At 40.7% G+C, this 18,994-nt stretch overlaps 1 protein-coding gene across 1 annotated transcript; it reads right to left on the bottom strand.

The window, feature by feature from the left end:
* Nucleotides 1-17,762: 17,762 nt before the first annotated feature.
* LOC125265257 (histone H2B-like) lies at nt 17,763-18,428 on the bottom strand. Its single transcript, XM_048185376.1, has one exon. It carries the CDS (start codon nt 18,309-18,311, stop codon nt 17,937-17,939), a length of 375 nt encoding a protein of 124 aa, XP_048041333.1. The 5' UTR covers nt 18,312-18,428; the 3' UTR covers nt 17,763-17,936.
* Between the last annotated feature and the right edge of the window lie 566 nt (nt 18,429-18,994).

Genomic DNA, 18,994 nt, shown 5'->3' with positions numbered 1-18,994 from the left:
TACTCGTGTTTGCAAGCAGATGCCTCAGAATATTTAATTTATAATGTTGTTCATTTGTACTCTCATCTGTTTCTGAACGTATAACTTGGACCTATATATATCATACTATAGTGTTAGCCTACAGGCTGCAGAGTGGCAGTTAGCCAATTAATCGTTATGTATCAAAAGAGATTGAAAAATGGCGGTACTATCACATCTAAACGAAGATATAAACACTTGAATGGACTTTATAAATAACTAATCTTTCTTGGTTTAAAATGGAAAATTGAAAGATACCTGCTGCACGGCAGTTACCTTACGTTATGTGTCTGAACACAGTTTAGAAATACTAACATTAGCTTTTTCAAAACTATAAACAATATAAATGTGTAGCCACACGATATAAAATATCACACACATTAGAATTTAACTCTTACCTCAGCCAGTGATCGGTGTTGATGTCCGCTGTGGTCTTCTCGCTGAAAGGACGTGTTAGTTTTTCGTTTTTCCTCACACTTTCCGAAGAATGGACAGACGGATTTTCAAATAAATTCTCCTGCCCACGACGACTGTTTTACAATTGTTTACACTACTGTTAATCTCACGACCCAAAAGCATACTGCCCTGAAATACATTCAAATTACCCGCGACGCTCGCCCTTCCATCACTGTACGGCTTACCGGGAACTGTTGTGGGCGGGATAACGGAAAAGTAATCGGCGGCAAATTTGAATCTGCGTCGCGCGCGCGCACACACACACACACACACACACACACACACACAAGCAAAGCTACGCATTTGCAGCTCGATTTGGAAAAACATAAAATGTACATATCAATAATAGTATGTTCAGGAAATTTGAGGAGAATAAGTCAAGGCCAATCAGCGGTTTCAAAATAAGATATGTGTAAGTTGAGGTTAAATATTAGTAAATAAACAATGATAATATATAGAAGGCCTACACACCTTATGTACCAATACTATAATTGAACCTTAAAAAACTAACTTTACCAACACATTATCTTAATGGAAGAGGAAAAAACAGTGAATGGCTGTTGATTTCTCTAGTTCTACATTTGTTCCCTTTTTTCTATTTTTACAGAAAAAATCTGAAAATATTAATCAACATTTTGGAAATTTACACATTTTTCTGTAAAAATACAGAACATTTCTTTTAAAAAACAGAAATTATGTAATACAAAATACATGCAATCAATTTAATAGTGGAAAATTCTATTCAGCAAATATCTGTAAAACAACATGATTTCAGGTATAATGAAAAACGGAAAAAATCTGTAAAAAAATACAGACCATTACTGTAAATTTACATTTATTTTTAACAGTGTACACAATAACTTTCCCAGGTTGCTTCTCACACAGATGCCTCTGTAGTTGATCAAATTTATCTCCATTTTTAAAGATTGGTGTCATCAAGCCAGGGAAGCCAGGGAACACAACACACATTTACATTAGGCACTAACCAGATGATTGTTTGAATTTGCTTACAGTTTGTTTGTTTGTACTTTATTAAACAATGTTTAGAAATGACTTATATTTCTCCTTTTTGGATTGCCAATTCTTCATGATCAGTTTAGTTTTTTTCAGATTGTTCCACTTTTCCCAAAATTGGTTTGTGTTCACAGACTTCTTGATTATTGTCAGTTGTTTTTGGGTGTATTGTGCGTTTTTGGTTCTGAGTGTATGTTTGTATTGTTTTAGTATTTCACTGTAAAGAAGGTGGATCTCTACATTATTTGGATCTTTGTGTTTCTGATTTGACAATGTTCTCAGTTTTTTGCGAATAGTTTGACAGTTGATCAAACCAATTTTTGTCGTTTTTGGGTATTTGATTTTTTCCATTTTTTGTTTTCAATTTGGATTGTTTTGCTGATTTTTCAAATATGTAATTTATATCTCTGACAGCAAGATTGACACCTTCATTAGTCTGAGTATAGGTGTTATTTAAAAAGTTATCTATCAGCGCTTGTATTTTTCGACTGGTAAGTGCTTTCTGATATTCTTCAGCGCTGTTTCAGCCCATTTATGGTTTTCTGATGTTGTACAGCTTACTGGGCTTTGTGTTAATGATATTTTCTGTCTTTTTGAGATACACAGTGATTTGACTGTGATCAGAGGGGTTAGTTTTTTAGCAGTGAATGATCTGAGAGATGAAGGATCTATGTCTGTTATCATATAATCAACTGTGCTATTCCCATGAGGTGAACAAAATGTGAATCTCCCTAAAGTGTCTCCTCATAACCTTCCATTGATGATATTCAGACCCAGGCTTCGACAGAGCTGCTGGAGGACTTTTCCATTCTTGTTTACTATATGATTGTGGTTATTTCTGTGGATATGGGAGAAATGTGTTTTTTAATAACAGTCAGTTTGTTGTTGATATATTTGCTCCCTTGTGCTCGGTGAAGTCCGGCTGTAGTCCCGTTCTTGTCTTTAGGTCCCCGCAGATGAGCAAGTTTCCCTGGCCCTGGAAGTGGCTTGTCTCTTCCTGTAATGTGGAGAACATGTCTTCGCTGTAGTAGGGGGACTCTGATGGCGGGATGTATATGGCACATAGGAATATATATTTTCTGTATGGGAGCAGTTCCTTGTGGATTTTAAGCCAGGTGTAGTATTTGCCTTGCTTTACTGTGTTGATGTGGTTGTGGAATTTTGATTTGTACCAGATTATTTGTCCTCCTGAGTCTCTTTCCTGTCGGACTGTGTTAAGTTTTTGTGATGGTAGGATGATTTCTCTGTAGTTGGGTGGGCAGTGGGTGATGGCGTCTGGCATGCTCCATGTCTCCTGTAGAATTATAATATCTCTTTGATGTTCTTCTGGAAATCTGTTTTTGAACTCTTTAGTCCAAAGGCTGTTGAATTTAAGCCTTGAATATTCCACATTGATATTGACAGAGTCATTTTAAGTGTGTGTCTGTTTGTATTACTCTTGTACATTATTTGACAAGTTTGAAGCAGATGATGTTGAGCAGGTGTCTTATCTGATTGAGTTCGGCGGCTGCAGGTCGTAGCTCTGTGATGGCGCTCCAGGGGTCGAGTCCTGTCTGGTTCTTGGAGGAGGATGGACATTTCTTTGTGGTTGGGAGCTGCTCTTGCTGTGTAAGTTTCTGCTGTTTTCTGATTTACCAAATGCTGTGCTTTTCAGCACTCTTGCGAAAAGTTGTACTCCTTTCTTGTTGAGGTGTATGTGGTCATACATATCATGGGGTCGAATGTCTTTAGGCCGGGTGAACCTTTGGAATGAATGCACAGGTTCTGGAAAGTTCTACATTGTTTCCATGGATCACGTGAAAAGGCACATCACTCCGTGGCAGTAACGTGGACAGGGTTATTTTAGCTTCTGGGAAGCGTTCTGAGGCTTTGATTGCCACCTCTCTGAGCATAGGAGCCATGTTGCTCTTCGCTGCTCGTAAGTCGTTTGTCCCTGTGTGGACTACGTTGTGCTTGTAAGTTTCTTTCAGATTTTTATCAGATAAGAGCTGAAGAGCCCTGCTTGCATTTGGGCACCACATTTTCTGTGCTTTCATTTTTGGAAACAAGAGTTTCTCATTTATGTATTTTCCATTGGATTCGATGAGAATAAGAGCTTCTGTTTCAGTGGGGTTATCTGGATCGGTGCTGTGGATGTTGGTCTGTGGATCTGATGAAGAGTGAGGATCGTCCACTGCAGGTGATTGCTGATTGTCAGTGGGGAGACAGGTCAAGTGTTTAGTGTGAGATCCTTTGAAAGTTGAAACATGAAGAAGTTGTTCCTTCATGTTATTTATAAGTTCATCTTTCTTTTGAAGTTCTGATTTCAGCACAGACAGTTCTTCATGCATTTCTGTTTTAATTTCAGCTACTTGTCTTCTGAAAGTTTAATTTTAATTTCTTCAGCTCTTCTCTGGCTTGGTGAAGTTCCTTTGACATCTGTTCTTTGTTTCTCAGCAGGTATTCAGTCTCTTGTACATTATTAATTCTTTTAGTTCCACCACATCTATTTTCAGGAGTGAAAATTTCTCTTTCATTTTTGATATGGGAGATTGAATTAAAGGTGCCGAAGAACATGTTTTTAAAAGATGTAATATAAGTCTAAGGTGTCCCCTGAATGTGTCTGTGAAGTTTCAGCTCAAATACCCAATAGTTTTTTTTTTATTAATTTTTTTAACTGCCTATTTTGGGGCGTCATTATAAATGCGCCGATGCAGGGTGCGCGGGCCCTTTAATTCGCGTGCTCCACGCCCCAAGAGCTCGCGCTTGCCTTAAACAGCATAAACAAAGTTCACACAGCTAATATAACCCTCAAAATGGATCTTTACAAAGTGTTCATCATGCAACATGTCTAATCGCATAAGTATAGTATTTATTTGGATGTTTACATTTGATTCTGAATGAGTTTGATGGTGCTCCATGGCTAAAGCTAACATTACACACTGTTTGAGAGATTTATAAAGAATGAAGTTGTGTTTATGAATTATACAGACTGCAAGTGTTTAAAAAATGAAAATAACGACAGTCTTGTCTCCGTGAATACAGTAATAAACGATGGTAACTTTAACCACATTTAACAGTACATTAGCAACATGCTAACGAAACATTTAGAAAGACAATTTACAAATATCACTAAAAATATCATGATATCATGGATCATGTCAGTTCCCATTCAGTCAGTCATGTTCGACGTTACGTCGATACTGACGAAATGGGTCTCGCTAGGGAGCCCAATCACCTCCAAGGATACAAAACAAGCCAATGGGAATTGGCCTGTGAGATTTACATGCCGGGCCCCTCCCCCGGCATCCGGGTATAAATAGGGCCGGCATACTCACCTTCATTCATACTTTTGCTTCGGAGCCGATCAGATCGATCGTCCTTCACTTCAAGGAAAAGAAAGAGTGAATTTCTCTGAAAGAGAGCAAACAGCAATTATAATTGCTACAGGGTTTCCTGTCAACAGCAATTTTAATTGCTATCTTTGTTCATTCCGGTGGCCTGCTCGAGTCTCTCCAGCTGGTGGAGCTACGGTCCTCTGCCTCCTCCACTCTCACTACCCTCGATGGGGGAGCCGCCAAGGGGTACGTGGACATCCCGCAGGTGGAACGTGCGATTGCGGTGCACTTGTGCCCGCAGTCCGCGGCCACCTGGCGGAATCGTCCGCGTCTCCCGTCCAAGGCGGGTAAGGCTTACTCCGCCGCTGGACAGGCGGCTTCTGCCCTGCACGCCATGGCCATCTTGCAGGTCCATCAGGCGAAAGCTCTGAAAGAGCTGCACGAGGGTAGTGCTGAGCCAGGGTTGCTGCAAGAGCTACGCACGGCAACCGACCTCGCCCTCCGGGCGACAAAGGTCACGGTGCGCGCCCTGGGTCAAACGATGTCCACCCTGGTGGTCCAGGAACGGCATCTTTGGTTGGACCTGGCTGAGATGAGGGATGTTGACAAAGCTCGCTTTCTTGACGCCCCCATCTCCCAGGCCGGCCTCTTCGGCGACACTGTCGAGGACTTCGCTCAGCAGTTCTCGGCAGTGCAAAAGCAGACGGAGGCCATCAAGCACATCCTGCCCAGGCGTGATGATGCCACCAATCCGCCAAGGGCCGTGCCTTCGTCTGCTCCTCGCCGAGGGCGTCCTCCTGCGGCTCCGGCTCCTGTGAGATCGGAACCCTCCCATCCTCCTCGAGCCACCCGCAGGAAGGCCACGCCCCCTGCCCAGCCCGCCAAGCCTCCTTCTAAGAAAAAGAAGAAGGCCAAGAAGCGGCCCTGAGACGGGAGACCCGGAGGTTTTGGAAGCTGCTGTTCGGGAGACGGTGACCGCACCGCTTCTTCCCCCGGGACAGGGCCCGGGGGAATATCCTGTGTTTTTCTTTTCTTTCTGTTCCGCCGCTGGCCGCGAGGAGCGGTACCCACCTCCTCAATAAAAGAGCAATTTCCGAAACCTCTGGGTCATATAAGAAGGTCTGTGCTGGGGGGTGAGCGAGCCTTCGCTCCCTCTCTCTCAGCCACTCCTTCCTTCGCCACGGGCAGGGTCTTGGCGCCCCGGGAACGCACCGCCTTCCCACGCCACCCTGCCCACTCGGAGCCATGTGAGTGGACTCCACTCACAGCCTCGACTTCGGGATGCACTGCCTCCCGAGTTGGGCCACATTGCTCCATGCTGCCCCCCCGTGGGTACTTCTGTTGTCCGGATGGTTCCACTCGTACGGAGTTTGGGGGCGTGGCTACGCCTTCCCAACCTGTCCCGTTGGCTCATTCAGACAATCAGACTCGGCTACGCGATTCAGTTCGCCAGGCGTCCCCCCAGGTTCAGCGGCGTTCTGTTCACCTCGGTGACAGGTCCCAACGCCTCTGTCCTGCGGGCGGAGATTGTGGTTCTTTTGGCGAAGGACGCAATAGAGCCTGTCCCTCAAGCCGAGATGAAGTCTGGGTTTTACAGCCCTTACTTCATAGTACCCAAAAAAGGTGGGGGGTTACGACCAATCCTGGATCTGCGTGTCTTGAATCGGGCCCTTCACAAGCTCCCGTTCAAGATGCTCACGGTGAAACGCATTCTCACGTGCGTTCACTCCCAGGATTGGTTCGCAGCAATAGACCTGAAGGACGCGTACTTTCATGTCTCGATCCTTCCTCGACACAGACCGTTCCTACGGTTTGCGTTCGAGGGGCGGGCATCCTACCCTTCGGGCTGTCCCTGTCTCCTCGCGTCTTTACCAAAGTCGTAGAGGGGGCCCTTGCCCCGCTCAGGGAAGTGGGCGTTCGGATCCTCAACTACCTCGACGACTGGCTCATTCTGGCCAGTCGGCGTCGGGCTCCTGGACAGGACCCCATCGCCATTGGCATATCAACTGCCTCGAGTTGCTGGCAGTACTCCTTGCGCTGCGCCGGTTTCGACCGCTGTTGCAGGGCAAGCATGTACTGGTCCGGACGGACAACACATCGACTGTAGCGTACATCAACCACCAAGGTGGTCTACGCTCCCGTCGCATGTTGCAACTCGCCCGCCATCTCCTCCTGTGGAGTCAGCGCCGACTCAGGTCGCTGCGCGCCTCCTACATCCCGGGCGAGCTCAATCGTGCGGCCGACGCGCTCTCACGACAGCTCACGCTCCCGGGGGAATGGAGACTCCACCCCCAGGTGGTCCAGCTGATTTGGAGCTGGTTCGGGGAAGCACAGGTGGACCTGTTCGCTTCTCGGGAATCCACCCATTGCCAGTTGTTTTATTCGCTGACCGAGGGGACCCTCTGCACGGATGCACTGGCACACAGCTGGCCCCGGGGCCTACGCAAATATGCGTTTCCCCCAGTGAGCCTCCTTGCACAGACACTGTGCAAGGTCAGGGAGGACGAGGAGCAGGTCTTGTTAGTTGCGCCATACTGGCCCAACCGGACCTGGTTCCCGGAACTCATGCTCCTCGCGACAGCCCATCCCTGGCGCATCAACATTACCGTGGACAAACACATATGGGATTCCCCTCGGGTAATCCCATATGTGTTTGTCCACGGTAATGTTTCCCTGATGGTAAACCCGTGTCTTTCCCTGGGCGGCTTCGTTTTGCCCTGTCTCTGATTGCTAGTCGTTCCTCCTGGAAGGTAGGACCTACATCAGAGATCTTCCATATGCGTTACTGTTCTCAGACCAGTCCATATGTGTTTTCCACACATTATATACACATTATATTATAATACTGGCTGCCCTTGTGTAATGCTTTGAACATGGGCTGGCATATGCAAATATTGGGGGCGTGCACTCCGACTGTTACGTAACAGTCGGTGTTATGTTGAGATTCGCCTGTTCTTCGGAGGTCTTTTAAACAAATGAGATTTACATAAGAAGGAGGAAACAATGGTGTTTGAGACTCACTGTATGTCATTTCCATGTATACTGACCTCTTTTTATTCAACTATGCCGAGGTAAATTCAATTTTTGAATCTAGGGCACCTTTAAGGCTGTTGCAGTTGTTTTCTTCTTTTGGATGTCTTTTACAGGAGAAGGGGTTGTTTTTATATTTGTATGATCTTGTATGAGACTTGTATTAAGACATGCCTGCTATTTAATTTGTATAAAGTCAGCTGTAAATGCTTGGAGGGCAGACTCCGAGCCTTGGATCATGACAGTGTCGTTATGATATAAGTTCAGAGATACAATTCTTGATTCCTCATTTCCTTCAGCATCTTCAAATACCAGGATCTGTCTGCCTTTACAGACCTCTTTTTGTGGTGAAGGTAAAGTGTTGGCACAAAGCAGTATTCCATAAGGAGCTGTTTTCAGTGTAGAAGAGCAGGTTGGTCATTGAAATGTGGTCATAGTCAGCAAACAGTGTTTCATGATGGTCCTTTATCTGTTTATGCCTGTGGAGCTGTTTAGAATGTTCAGAGCTCCTCTGAGGGTACACAAAGGGGTGGGGCTTGCATGCTGCAGTGGCCATTGCTGGTTTTATAATGTAAACAAATAACTGAAAAAACGGTCTCTTTGTTTATTTTTGAGAGTTCCTCTGTGAACTATATACAAATATTGATCAACATGTCCACAATATTAAAATATTGATCAAAATATGTGCATAGACAGTAAAACAAGACCAAAATGACCGTCCTCATTGACACTGTCGTATAAAAAACATCAAAAATATTCCTCCTGAAGTGAATATTGTTTTTCAAAATGTATGTATATATATATATATATATATATATATATATATATATATATATACATATATACTCCTCCTGAAATAGCTTAAATATTGTTTCAAAAGTTTTGATATCCTCCTTTGTTTCTCTGAGGTTTCAGTCTGTGAATAACTTCAAACAGGCCTTGGTCTGGAAGGGTCACAGTTTGAGAGGTCTTCTCTCTGTGGCAGTTGTGTGGCCCTTTGGGTTGCTCTCAGTGAGTTGTCTTCTGCTGTTTTTCTTGGTTGATTTAAACTCCTCTTGTGGGTAATATGTTGTAAGAAGTCTTTTTGTTTTAAAATTTGTCAGAACTAAATGTCTGTCTTATTTTAAAACAACATTAAAAGTAAAATAATCAAGAGCTCAATTTGTTGCTTCTGCTGCTCAACGGAACTCTCTCTCTCTCTCTCCAATTCAATTCAATTCAATTCAATTCAATTCAGTTCAGTTCAGTTCAGTTCAGTTCAGTTCAATTCAAATTTGCTTTATTGGCATGACTTACACAGTATTGCCAAAGCAGTGGCCATTACATAAGCAATGAACAAATAAAGATGTATAATGCATAAACAAAATAAGAATAAACATATACATATACAATAAACAACATATATATAAGAAATAACAACAACCAAAAAAAAAAAAAAAAAAAATGTACATACATTTAGATGTTAAGAATATTTCTGACTCTAGTTTTGTCCACTGGCTGCTGACTGTGGGAAGCTGTTACGTATTTTGCTGCTGTTTCATTTAAGTTGGAGTTTTCTCCCAGAATTTGATTTATTTTTTTATTTGATAATGCCATAAAATTTGGTTCTAGTAGTTGGAATTTAGCGAAATAGTCCGATCGAATGTTGAGATAGTGATCACAGTGCAGCAGGAAGTGTTCCTCTGACTCCACGTCTCTCTGAGAACACAGTGAACACAGTCTCTGCTCTCGCGGCTGCCATCTCTGCCTGTGCCGTCCTTTCTCTACAGCTACGCTATGATCACTCAGCCTGTATCTGGTTAGGGTCTTTCTCACTTTATGTTCTTTAACACAGCTTAGATATTCTGCTGGTTTGTAGTCTCTTTTTAGTTGTAAATAGAGTTCCATCTTCTTTTGTAATTTAGTGGCATCTTTAGTTGATGTAATTTTGTTTTTGTAATTGAACAATTTGGTTGGGCTGGATTGTGCTGTGTAGGTTTGGCTGTAGTTTCAGCACCAGCTGTGATAGGGCACTCCTGATCAGGTTCTGCTCCTGACACTGTAGAGCTTCTGCCTGGTATGAGCTCGGATCACTGTATTTAAAGTGCTGGTAGAATTTCAGAGCTCTTTTTTGGTTATCAATAAAGGGTATTGTCCTAATTCAGCTCTGCATGAGTTGTTTGGTGTCGCTCTGTTTACTTTTAAGATGCTTTTACAAATTTGAGTGTGCAGAGTTTCAATTTCTTCTTTTTCCCATTTTGAAAAATCTTGGGTTTTTAGGGGTCCCCATACCTCACTGCCATATAGAGCAATTGGTTCAATTATTGCTTTTAATATTTTCAGCCAGGTTTGAATTGGAATTTCATGTCGAATTGTATTTTTAATCATGTAGAAGACTTTCACAGCCAGACTGAAGTTCCCTGTTGAACTCAGTTTTAGACCCAGATAGGTGTATTCATAGGCGTGTTGGAGGACCTGGTTTCCTGCTCTAAAGGTGTATCTATTTTCCCTACACCTGGATCTGTTTTGAAAAATCATTATTTTTGTTTTTGCCAAGTTAATTTTAAGAGCCATTGTTTGACCGAATGTCTCTATGATGTCGAGGAGTTGTTGTAGTCCCTCTTTTGTTTTTGACAGAATAAATCTGCAAAGAGGAGACATTTAATTTAATGGGGGCAGTCAAATTATTTAATGCTTTGGCTAAATCGTTTATATAAATGTTAAATAGTGTGGGGCTCAACGGGCAACCTTGACAGACTCCTCGTTGTTGGGAGAAAAATTCTGTCCGTTTGTTCCCTATTTTTACAGCACATGTATTGTTTTTATACATGGTGCTGATCAAATCAAATGTTTTCCCTCCAGTCCCATATTCCAGTAGTTTTAGGAAGAGTCCTTCATGCCAGATTGAATCGAAAGCCTTTTCAAAGTCAACAAAGCAAGCAAAGATTTTGGTTTTGTTTTGGTATACATGTTTATTAATGATCGTGTGGAGGGTGTAAATATGGTCAGATTTTCTGTGCTTGGGCAGAAATCCAATTTGACTTTTTATCCAGGATTTTGTGGGTTTTGAGAAAGTTCTGCAATTTCATATTAATAATCGAACAGAATATTTTCCCCAGGTTGCTATTGACACATATGCCTCTGTGATTGTTTGGCTCAAATTTGTCTCCTTGTTTAAGGATTGGTGTAATCAGCCCTTGATTCCAGGTGTCGGGGAAATATCCTACACTCAAAACAATGTTGAATTTGATTATTGCAGTCTTGAATTTGTCATTGGTGTATGTGATCATTTCATTTAATATTCCATCAATGCCACATGCCTTGCTGGGTTTTAATGCATGTAGTCTATCTGTTAGCACGTTTATTGTAATTGGGAAGTCCAGGGGGTTCTGATTGTCTTTAATTTTTCTTTCAGGATTTCTAATTTGGTTTTTATTTCATTTTGAGCAGGATTTGTTTCGGTTGTTTTGTAGAAATTTTCAAAGGGTGTCCTCCATATGTTCCCGTTTTGAATGTCCAATTCTTCCTGTTGTGGTCTATAAAGAGTATTCCAATTGTTCCAGAAGTTACTGGTATTTATTGACTCCATTGCTTGAAATAATTGCTCTGTATGCTCCTCCTTTTTTGCTCTTAGAGTTTGTTTGTAGACTTTAAGAGCTTCATGATATTGATGGTGGAGTTCTTGATTGTCTGGGTCTCTATGTTTTTGATTGGTTTGTTTGTAGACATTAAGAGCTTCATGATATTGATGGTGGAGTTCTTGATTGTCTGGGTCTCTATGTAAAAAAAAATTTTTTTTACGATACCGGCAGCTGGTTACCAGAACAATGTAAAAATGACTTTTTGATTACATGATTTTTTTTAAATATGTATATTTAACATTGGATTTCATAATTTCATTAACTGATATAATGTTAATTTACAATGAAGTACATGGATCTTTATAATACACTGCAGTCACCAAACACAGATGAGAGTCACATGATGAATCAAAGTTCATCACAAGAGCTTTTCCACAAGCTAGGAGGACAATGAAGGTGCACACAGTGTCATTCACACACACACACTAAACACCATCATGTAACATGATGAAATTTTAAAATGCAATAAACATAATTTAACAACATTAGTGCCAATTTACATAACTGATTAGAAAAAAATATGAAGAAACAGAGTTATTTCAACAAAAATATTTTATTTTGTGGAGATGTGTTAATTATAAATTTGTCCAATAATAATTTGATAGTTTGACTTTCTATTGCACTATGATAATTTTCTGTGCTGTTTTTTGTCCACTTGTATGATTGTTTCAGCTTTAGTAAATGAGAGGGCTGTCTGCATATTAGACATTATTATACTTAGATATAATGTAATTTTACAGTGGTCTGACAGAGGTGTTTGAGGACTGACTGTGAATGCTCTGAGATGCACTGGGTCAATGTCTGTAATGAAATAATGTATTGTTACCCAGAGTTAAAGGTATAACAGCAAAAAGACTCTTCCTGTATGTGACCATTCACTATATACAGGCCCAAAGAATGACAGAGGTCTAGAGGTCTAGTTTTCCCTTTTGTTTGTGAATTTGTTATAATTTCTGAGGTGGTATGAGAGCAGAGGGTGGCTGGTGTTTATAATATATTTGTTCAACAAAGTCTGGTTCATTTCCAGTTCTGGCATTTAAATCGCCACACATTAACACATTTCCTTTTGTCTGGAAATGGAAGATCTGGGGTGCGTTTCCCAAAGCGAACTATGGTCGCAAGTTCCGTCGTTACCAATAGAGTTCAATGGGACTTACGACCATGGTTCACCAACGATGCTTTCGGGAAACGCACCCCTGATCTTGCAGGATGGAAAAGGTTTCTTTATAGGGAGATTCAGCCTCAGGGGTAAATATGTAGCACACGGGAATATATGACGGTCTGTGGAGAGACCATGTCTTTTTGGATTTTTAACCAAATTTAAACCTTCCTGATTTTTATAGATTTGATTGTCTATGAATCTCTAGTTTGGTTGAAAGAACAATTTCTCTAAATCCAATTGAGCAGCCAGTGGACAAATCTCTTACATTCCATGTTTTTTGTTATTTGTCACAACCGCACTGCCTGCACCATATAAACACGGACACTTACGCCGCGCTCACTCGTTCAAAATCACCGGAATTCTGATCACCTGTGCATCATCACCAGAGCCACATATAAGCACGCCACACTCAACCACTCGCTGTCTGGTCTTGGACCTACACCTGACTGTTCCCTGTGTCTACTAACCTGTGGATTACTTACCTGTTCCGGTCATCCTCGTCGTCCTCATCTCCTGCCTCGTCGTCCTCATCTCCTGCCGTCCTCATCTCCTGCCTCGTCGTCCTCATCTCCTGCCTCGTCGTCCTCATCTCCTGCCTCGTCGTCCTCGTCGTCCTCATCTTCTGCCTCGTCTTCCTCGTCGTCCTCATCTCCTGCCTCGTCTTCCTCGTCGTCCTCATCTCCTGCCTCGTCTTCCTCGTCGTCCTCATCTCCTGCCTCGTCTTCCTCGTCGTCCGCCTCGTCTTCCTCGTCGTCCTCATCTCCTGCCTCGTCGTCCTCGTCGTCCTCATCTCCTGCCTCGTCTTCCTCGTCGTCCTCATCTCCTGCCTCGTCTTCCTCGTCGTCCTCATCTCCTGCCTCGTCTTCCTCGTCGTCCCTATCTCCTGCCTCGTCTTCCTCATCCTCCCCGTCTACAAAGGAAAGTAAACAGTTATCATCCATTAAGTGTTCTACGTGTCAAGATATCCTCCTGTGTTCAGCTTGTGTCCGATACCTCTGTTTAATAAACTTATTCACTTTGCACTTACCTCTGTGTCTGACATTATTATTATAATGTCAGAATTCATAATTTCTGTTTTGAAGTCTGTTTGCTCTTGATACCAGAAATGGAGGACCTCAGTCCTTAAATATTCCAACATGTTATTTTTAAGGAATATGAGCCCATTAATTATTCACTTTTGTTATTTTATATAAGACAAACATTATATGTTGAAATGACAGATCAAGAAGAATATTAAATAGTATGATGTATCTAAGAATATCTTTTTTAAAAATATATATAAATATAATACACACATTTTCTGCTCTCTCTTTGTCTTTTTCCCAATCAATTCACATATTCCCTCACGGACAGACATGCCATACTGTTTGTCTTTTTATATAGATCAATATTTTAAACAGATGATGGTCATTCATTGAAGCAAATTTATTTCACAGTTTCATCTGCTGAAGACCAAAGTCAGTACACCGTAACAGAAGAAGAAAATTGAATCTGATATTAATATGTTTAAAAATACTGTTAATTCTGTCAACATGTTTGAATGTTCTGTCAGCATTTATTTTCCCTTAAACACGGTTTGAAAATATTTAGGTTTGTAATTTGTAATATATTTGTCATGTTTGTGCTGTTGTTCTATATTTTTTTCCAATAGTGAAAACTTGACAATGATACTAATGCCTGTTCTAGATCAGTTGTTTGAGTAATTAGTAAAGATGTTTTATTCTGTATGTTCTGTATAAACAAATAAATGCTGAAATTATTATTATATATATATATATATATATATATGTTGTGGGTTTTTTTTTGCAATTTTTGAAATTAAATATTTGTAATGCATTTCGTCATTCATATTCTTTGTTGATAGACTCTCAGTGACGGACAAAACTACTAAATAAAACATATACAGGTGCTGGTCATATAATTAGAATATCATCAAAAAGTTGATTTATTTCACTAATTCCATTCAAAAAGTGAAACTTGTATATTATATTCATTCATTACACACAGACTGATATATTTCAAATGTTTATTTCTTTTAATTTTGATGATTATAACTGACAACTAAGGAAAATCCCAAATTCAGTATCTCAGAAAATTAGAATATTGTGAAAAGGTTCAATATTGAAGACACCTGGTGCCACACTCTAATCAGCTAATTAACTCAAAACACCTGCAAAGGCCTTTAAATGGTCTCTCAGTCTAGTTCTGTAGGCTACACAATCATGGGGAAGACTGCTGACTTGACAGTTGTCCAAAAGACGACCATTGACACCTTGCACAAGGAGGGCAAGACACAAAAGGTCATTGCAAAAGAGGCTGGCTGTTCACAGAGCTCTGTGTCCAAGCACATTAATAGAGAGGCAAAGGGAAGGAAAAGATGTGGTAGAAAAAAAAGTGTACAAGCAATAGGGATAACCACACCCTGGAGAGGATTGTGAAACAAAACCCATTAAAAAATGTGGGGAGATTCACAAAGAGTGGACTGCAGCTGGAGTCAGTGCTTCAAGAACCACTACGCACAGACGTATGCAAGATATGGGTTTCAGCTGTCGCATTCTTTGTGTCAAGCCACTCTTGAACAACAGACAGCGTCAGAAGCAGCTAAAGACAAAAAGGACTGGACTGCTGCTGAGTGGTCCAAAGTTATGTTCTCTGATGAAAGTAAATTTTGCATTTCCTTCGGAAATCAGGGTCCCAGAGTCTGGAGGAAGAGAGGAGAGGCACACAATCCACGTTGCTTGAGGTCCAGTGTAAAGTTTCCACAGTCAGTGATGGTTTGGGGTGCCATGTCATCTGCTGGTGTTGGTCCACTGTGTTTTCTGAGGTCCAAGGTCAACGCAGCCGTATACCAGGAAGTTTTAGAGCACTTCATGCTTCCATGCTGACCAACTTTATGGAGATGCAGATTTCATTTTCAACAGGACTTGGCACCTGCACACAGTGCCAAAGCTACCAGTACCTGGTTTAAGGACCATAATATCATGTTCTTAATTGGCCAGCAAACTCGCCTGACCTTAACTCTATAATCTATGGCGTATTGTGAAGAGGAAGATGCGATATGCCAGACCCAACAATGCAGAAGAGCTGAAGGCCACTATCAGAGCAACCTGGGCTCTCATAACACCTGAGCAGTGCCACAGACTGATCGACTCCATGCCACGCCGCATTGCTGCAGTAATTCAGGCAAAAGGAGCCCCAACTAAGTATTGAGTGCTGTACATGCTCATACTTTTCATGTTCATACTTTTCAGTTGGCCAAGATTTCTAAAAATCTGTTCTTTGTATTGGTCTTAAGTAATATTCTAATTTTCTGAGATACTGAATTTGGGATTTTCCTTAGTTGTGAGTTATAATCATCAAAATTAAAAGAAATAAACATTTGAAATATATCAGTCTGTGTGTAATGAATGAATATAATATACAAGTTTCACTTTTTGAATGGAATTAGTGAAATAAATCAACATTTTGATGATATTCTAATTATATGACCAGCACCTGTATTTGACAGCCGTTATAACAGCATGAGAAATGTTTATTTCCACTGTGATGAGATTTCAGATGTTTCTCACAAACATGAACTTGATTGTCAGTAAAAGCTGAGCAGAGACGTCACTAATATCTGATAGATTAAAACTATTAAATATGAAGAACAGCATGTTCATTGTGCCATTTTAAGAGAGCATTTCAACAACTGTTAAATATGACAAGACTTATACAGACTAATCAATAAATTACTTAAATTAACTTTAAATAATTTGTTTATTGAAAATATTTCACACAAATATTGACCACATTCAAATAAACCAAATTAATTTTTATTTATTTATTTATTTTACTCTGAACTTGGACCTTGGAAGAACTATTTGTTTTTCAGTCACTTGACTGATTATTTGAAATGTCTGAATAGTCCAGGGGGTTTTAATGACCCATACATGATTGAAGGAAAATACACGCAAAAGCATGGACAGATTTCTAAGAAAAAATAACACTTATCAAATACATTAATGTTCTCTCATGGAACACCATGGTCAGGGCTTCTCACTTTACTTTAGTTATTTTCGTACAACACATGTTACTCTCAGTGGAAATCTGATCTGTGGTTTGTGATTCATGTATGAATGTTGAATGATGAATGTTGACATGATCAGGTCTGTAAATCCCAGCACTACTGGAGCACAAGTTTCACATAATCATCATCCTCTACAGCTGCAAGATCAACAGTGTTGAGAGGATTTTCAGGAACAGATGGATCAGAGCTTCAGAATCAGAGGAGAATCGCTGCTGTCTCATAAGGGCTTTCTAAAGAGCTGATTGTGTGGAAGAAAAATAATATTCAAAGCTAAATGTTGAAAATGTTTCGCATTTTAAAATAGAATAAATACATTTCATCTTAATCTTTTTAAAATAAAACAATTACTTGGACTATTTGGAATAACACAATCAGTGAAAATTTTGTTTTTCTATATCTGTTCTAAAATTCCTCCCATCAGTCATAAAACATCTATATATCCAGTAGCAGTTTATTTTACAGTCCTGTTCCCCATGTACATACAATGTCATTATTACAGTAATTACAATAATTGGGTAATAACTAGGTCCCCCTGAACCTATATAACTCCTGTAGTTGTAGCAGTTTTACTTAGATTATGTTTTGTTATTCTCAGTGAAGACAACACTGATGGAAGACGTCTTAAGATGTTTATTCTGAAGAAACAGGCCTGCAGAAACACAGAGCACAATGGTTTTTTGGGGATAGGCTACATGTGTCCCCCCTACAGTCTGCCCACACAGCACGGAGAAAGCAACACTCGTTTGAAGAGCGAAAGAAAGCAAGCACAACCGACCCCGTCAATGACAAATGTGCTTCTAAAGATGGCGCTGTTCGCACATCGCACGAGGGATCATGCGAGTCACCAATATGTGCCTCATAAGACAATATTCTGCACGAACGGTTCCCACTAGAATTATGTATATTGTGCCCTATTATAACTCAAAACACAAATACGAGATCACAAAAAAAAAATAGTTGATTAAGTTCTTTAACAATATTCATTACATTTTATAATGAACCAAGTACCTTATATTACACAGTATTTTCTTAGGTAAGAACACTATAAACACGAACTGTAAAATGAAGCGCAACCATATATTCGAGTTCATTTATTAAACCAGACTGATGCTCAACAGCAGTTGACACTAAGGAACTGATAACAGTTCCTTCACTTTTATTTGACAGTGTAAGATCAAGGCTCTTTTGAAAGACAATATGGGTGGCTCTTAAAAGAGCCTTTGGGTTCGCTGATCAGATGAAATGTCGCTTTACTTTGAACTGGTGTATTTGGTCACAGCCTTTGTGCCCTCAGACACGGCGTGTTTGGCCAGCTCACCGGGCAGCAGCAGACGCACGGCGGTCTGGATCTCTCTCGATGTGATGGTGGAGCGCTTGTTGTAGTGAGCGAGACGAGACGCTTCACCGGCGATGCGCTCGAAGATGTCGTTGACGAAAGAGTTCATGATTCCCATTGCCTTGGAGGAGATTCCGGTGTCGGGATGAACCTGCTTCAGGACTTTGTACACGTAGATAGCGTAGCTCTCCTTCCTGGACCTCTTGCGCTTCTTTCCACTCTTCCCGGTGGTTTTAGTGACGGCCTTCTTCGAGCCCTTCTTGGGGGCGGATTTCGCTGGTTCAGGCATGATACTTTGTTCAGAGACACTCAAAGAACAATAAAACTCCAGTACCAGAGGTGGGTTATTATACACTGCCCTATGCTAATTTCAAAAGGGAAGAACGGCCTTCTGTGATTGTGAGTCTTTGTGGACCAACCCATAAAATGATTTCATTGGTCACATTAAACGTTCCTTGCCTTGTAGGCGAGCCAATCAGAAGCTTTATGTTAATCACACCCATCGACAACTACCATCCCCCACACCCGACTGTTTCATTTTCCCGCATTTTTCGGAATAAGTGAAATATTGTGAATAATTTAATAAGCTTTTTGTGTACGCACGCTAGAGTTCCTATATATTATTTTAACTTTTATTTAGAAGCAGAAACAACTTGTTTATTACTCAACGTGAATGTGATCAAGAATACATTATACTTGCATTCATATATGCGTCTTTTAAGAACAAGCATTAATAACTACATTAATTAAAAAAAACTGCACAATAACCACACACGCTCAAAAACGTATTAAATTGTAGTTTATTTAACTGCAAAGCAGAACCGTAGAAGAAACATGGAATATACTATTGAATTCTTTAGATTTAATTGCTTTACAATTTGCAAAAAAACAAAACAAACAAAAAAAAAAACAACAATCATGAACGTACTATAATCTTATAAAACCTAATTAATTTCACCACCAAGAAACTTG

This window comes from Megalobrama amblycephala, linkage group LG3, assembly GCF_018812025.1.
Source record: "Megalobrama amblycephala isolate DHTTF-2021 linkage group LG3, ASM1881202v1, whole genome shotgun sequence".
Lineage (NCBI taxonomy): Eukaryota > Metazoa > Chordata > Actinopteri > Cypriniformes > Xenocyprididae > Megalobrama > Megalobrama amblycephala.
The sequence above is the reverse complement of the archived record's forward strand: the minus strand, read 5'-3'. Positions and strand labels throughout refer to the sequence as shown.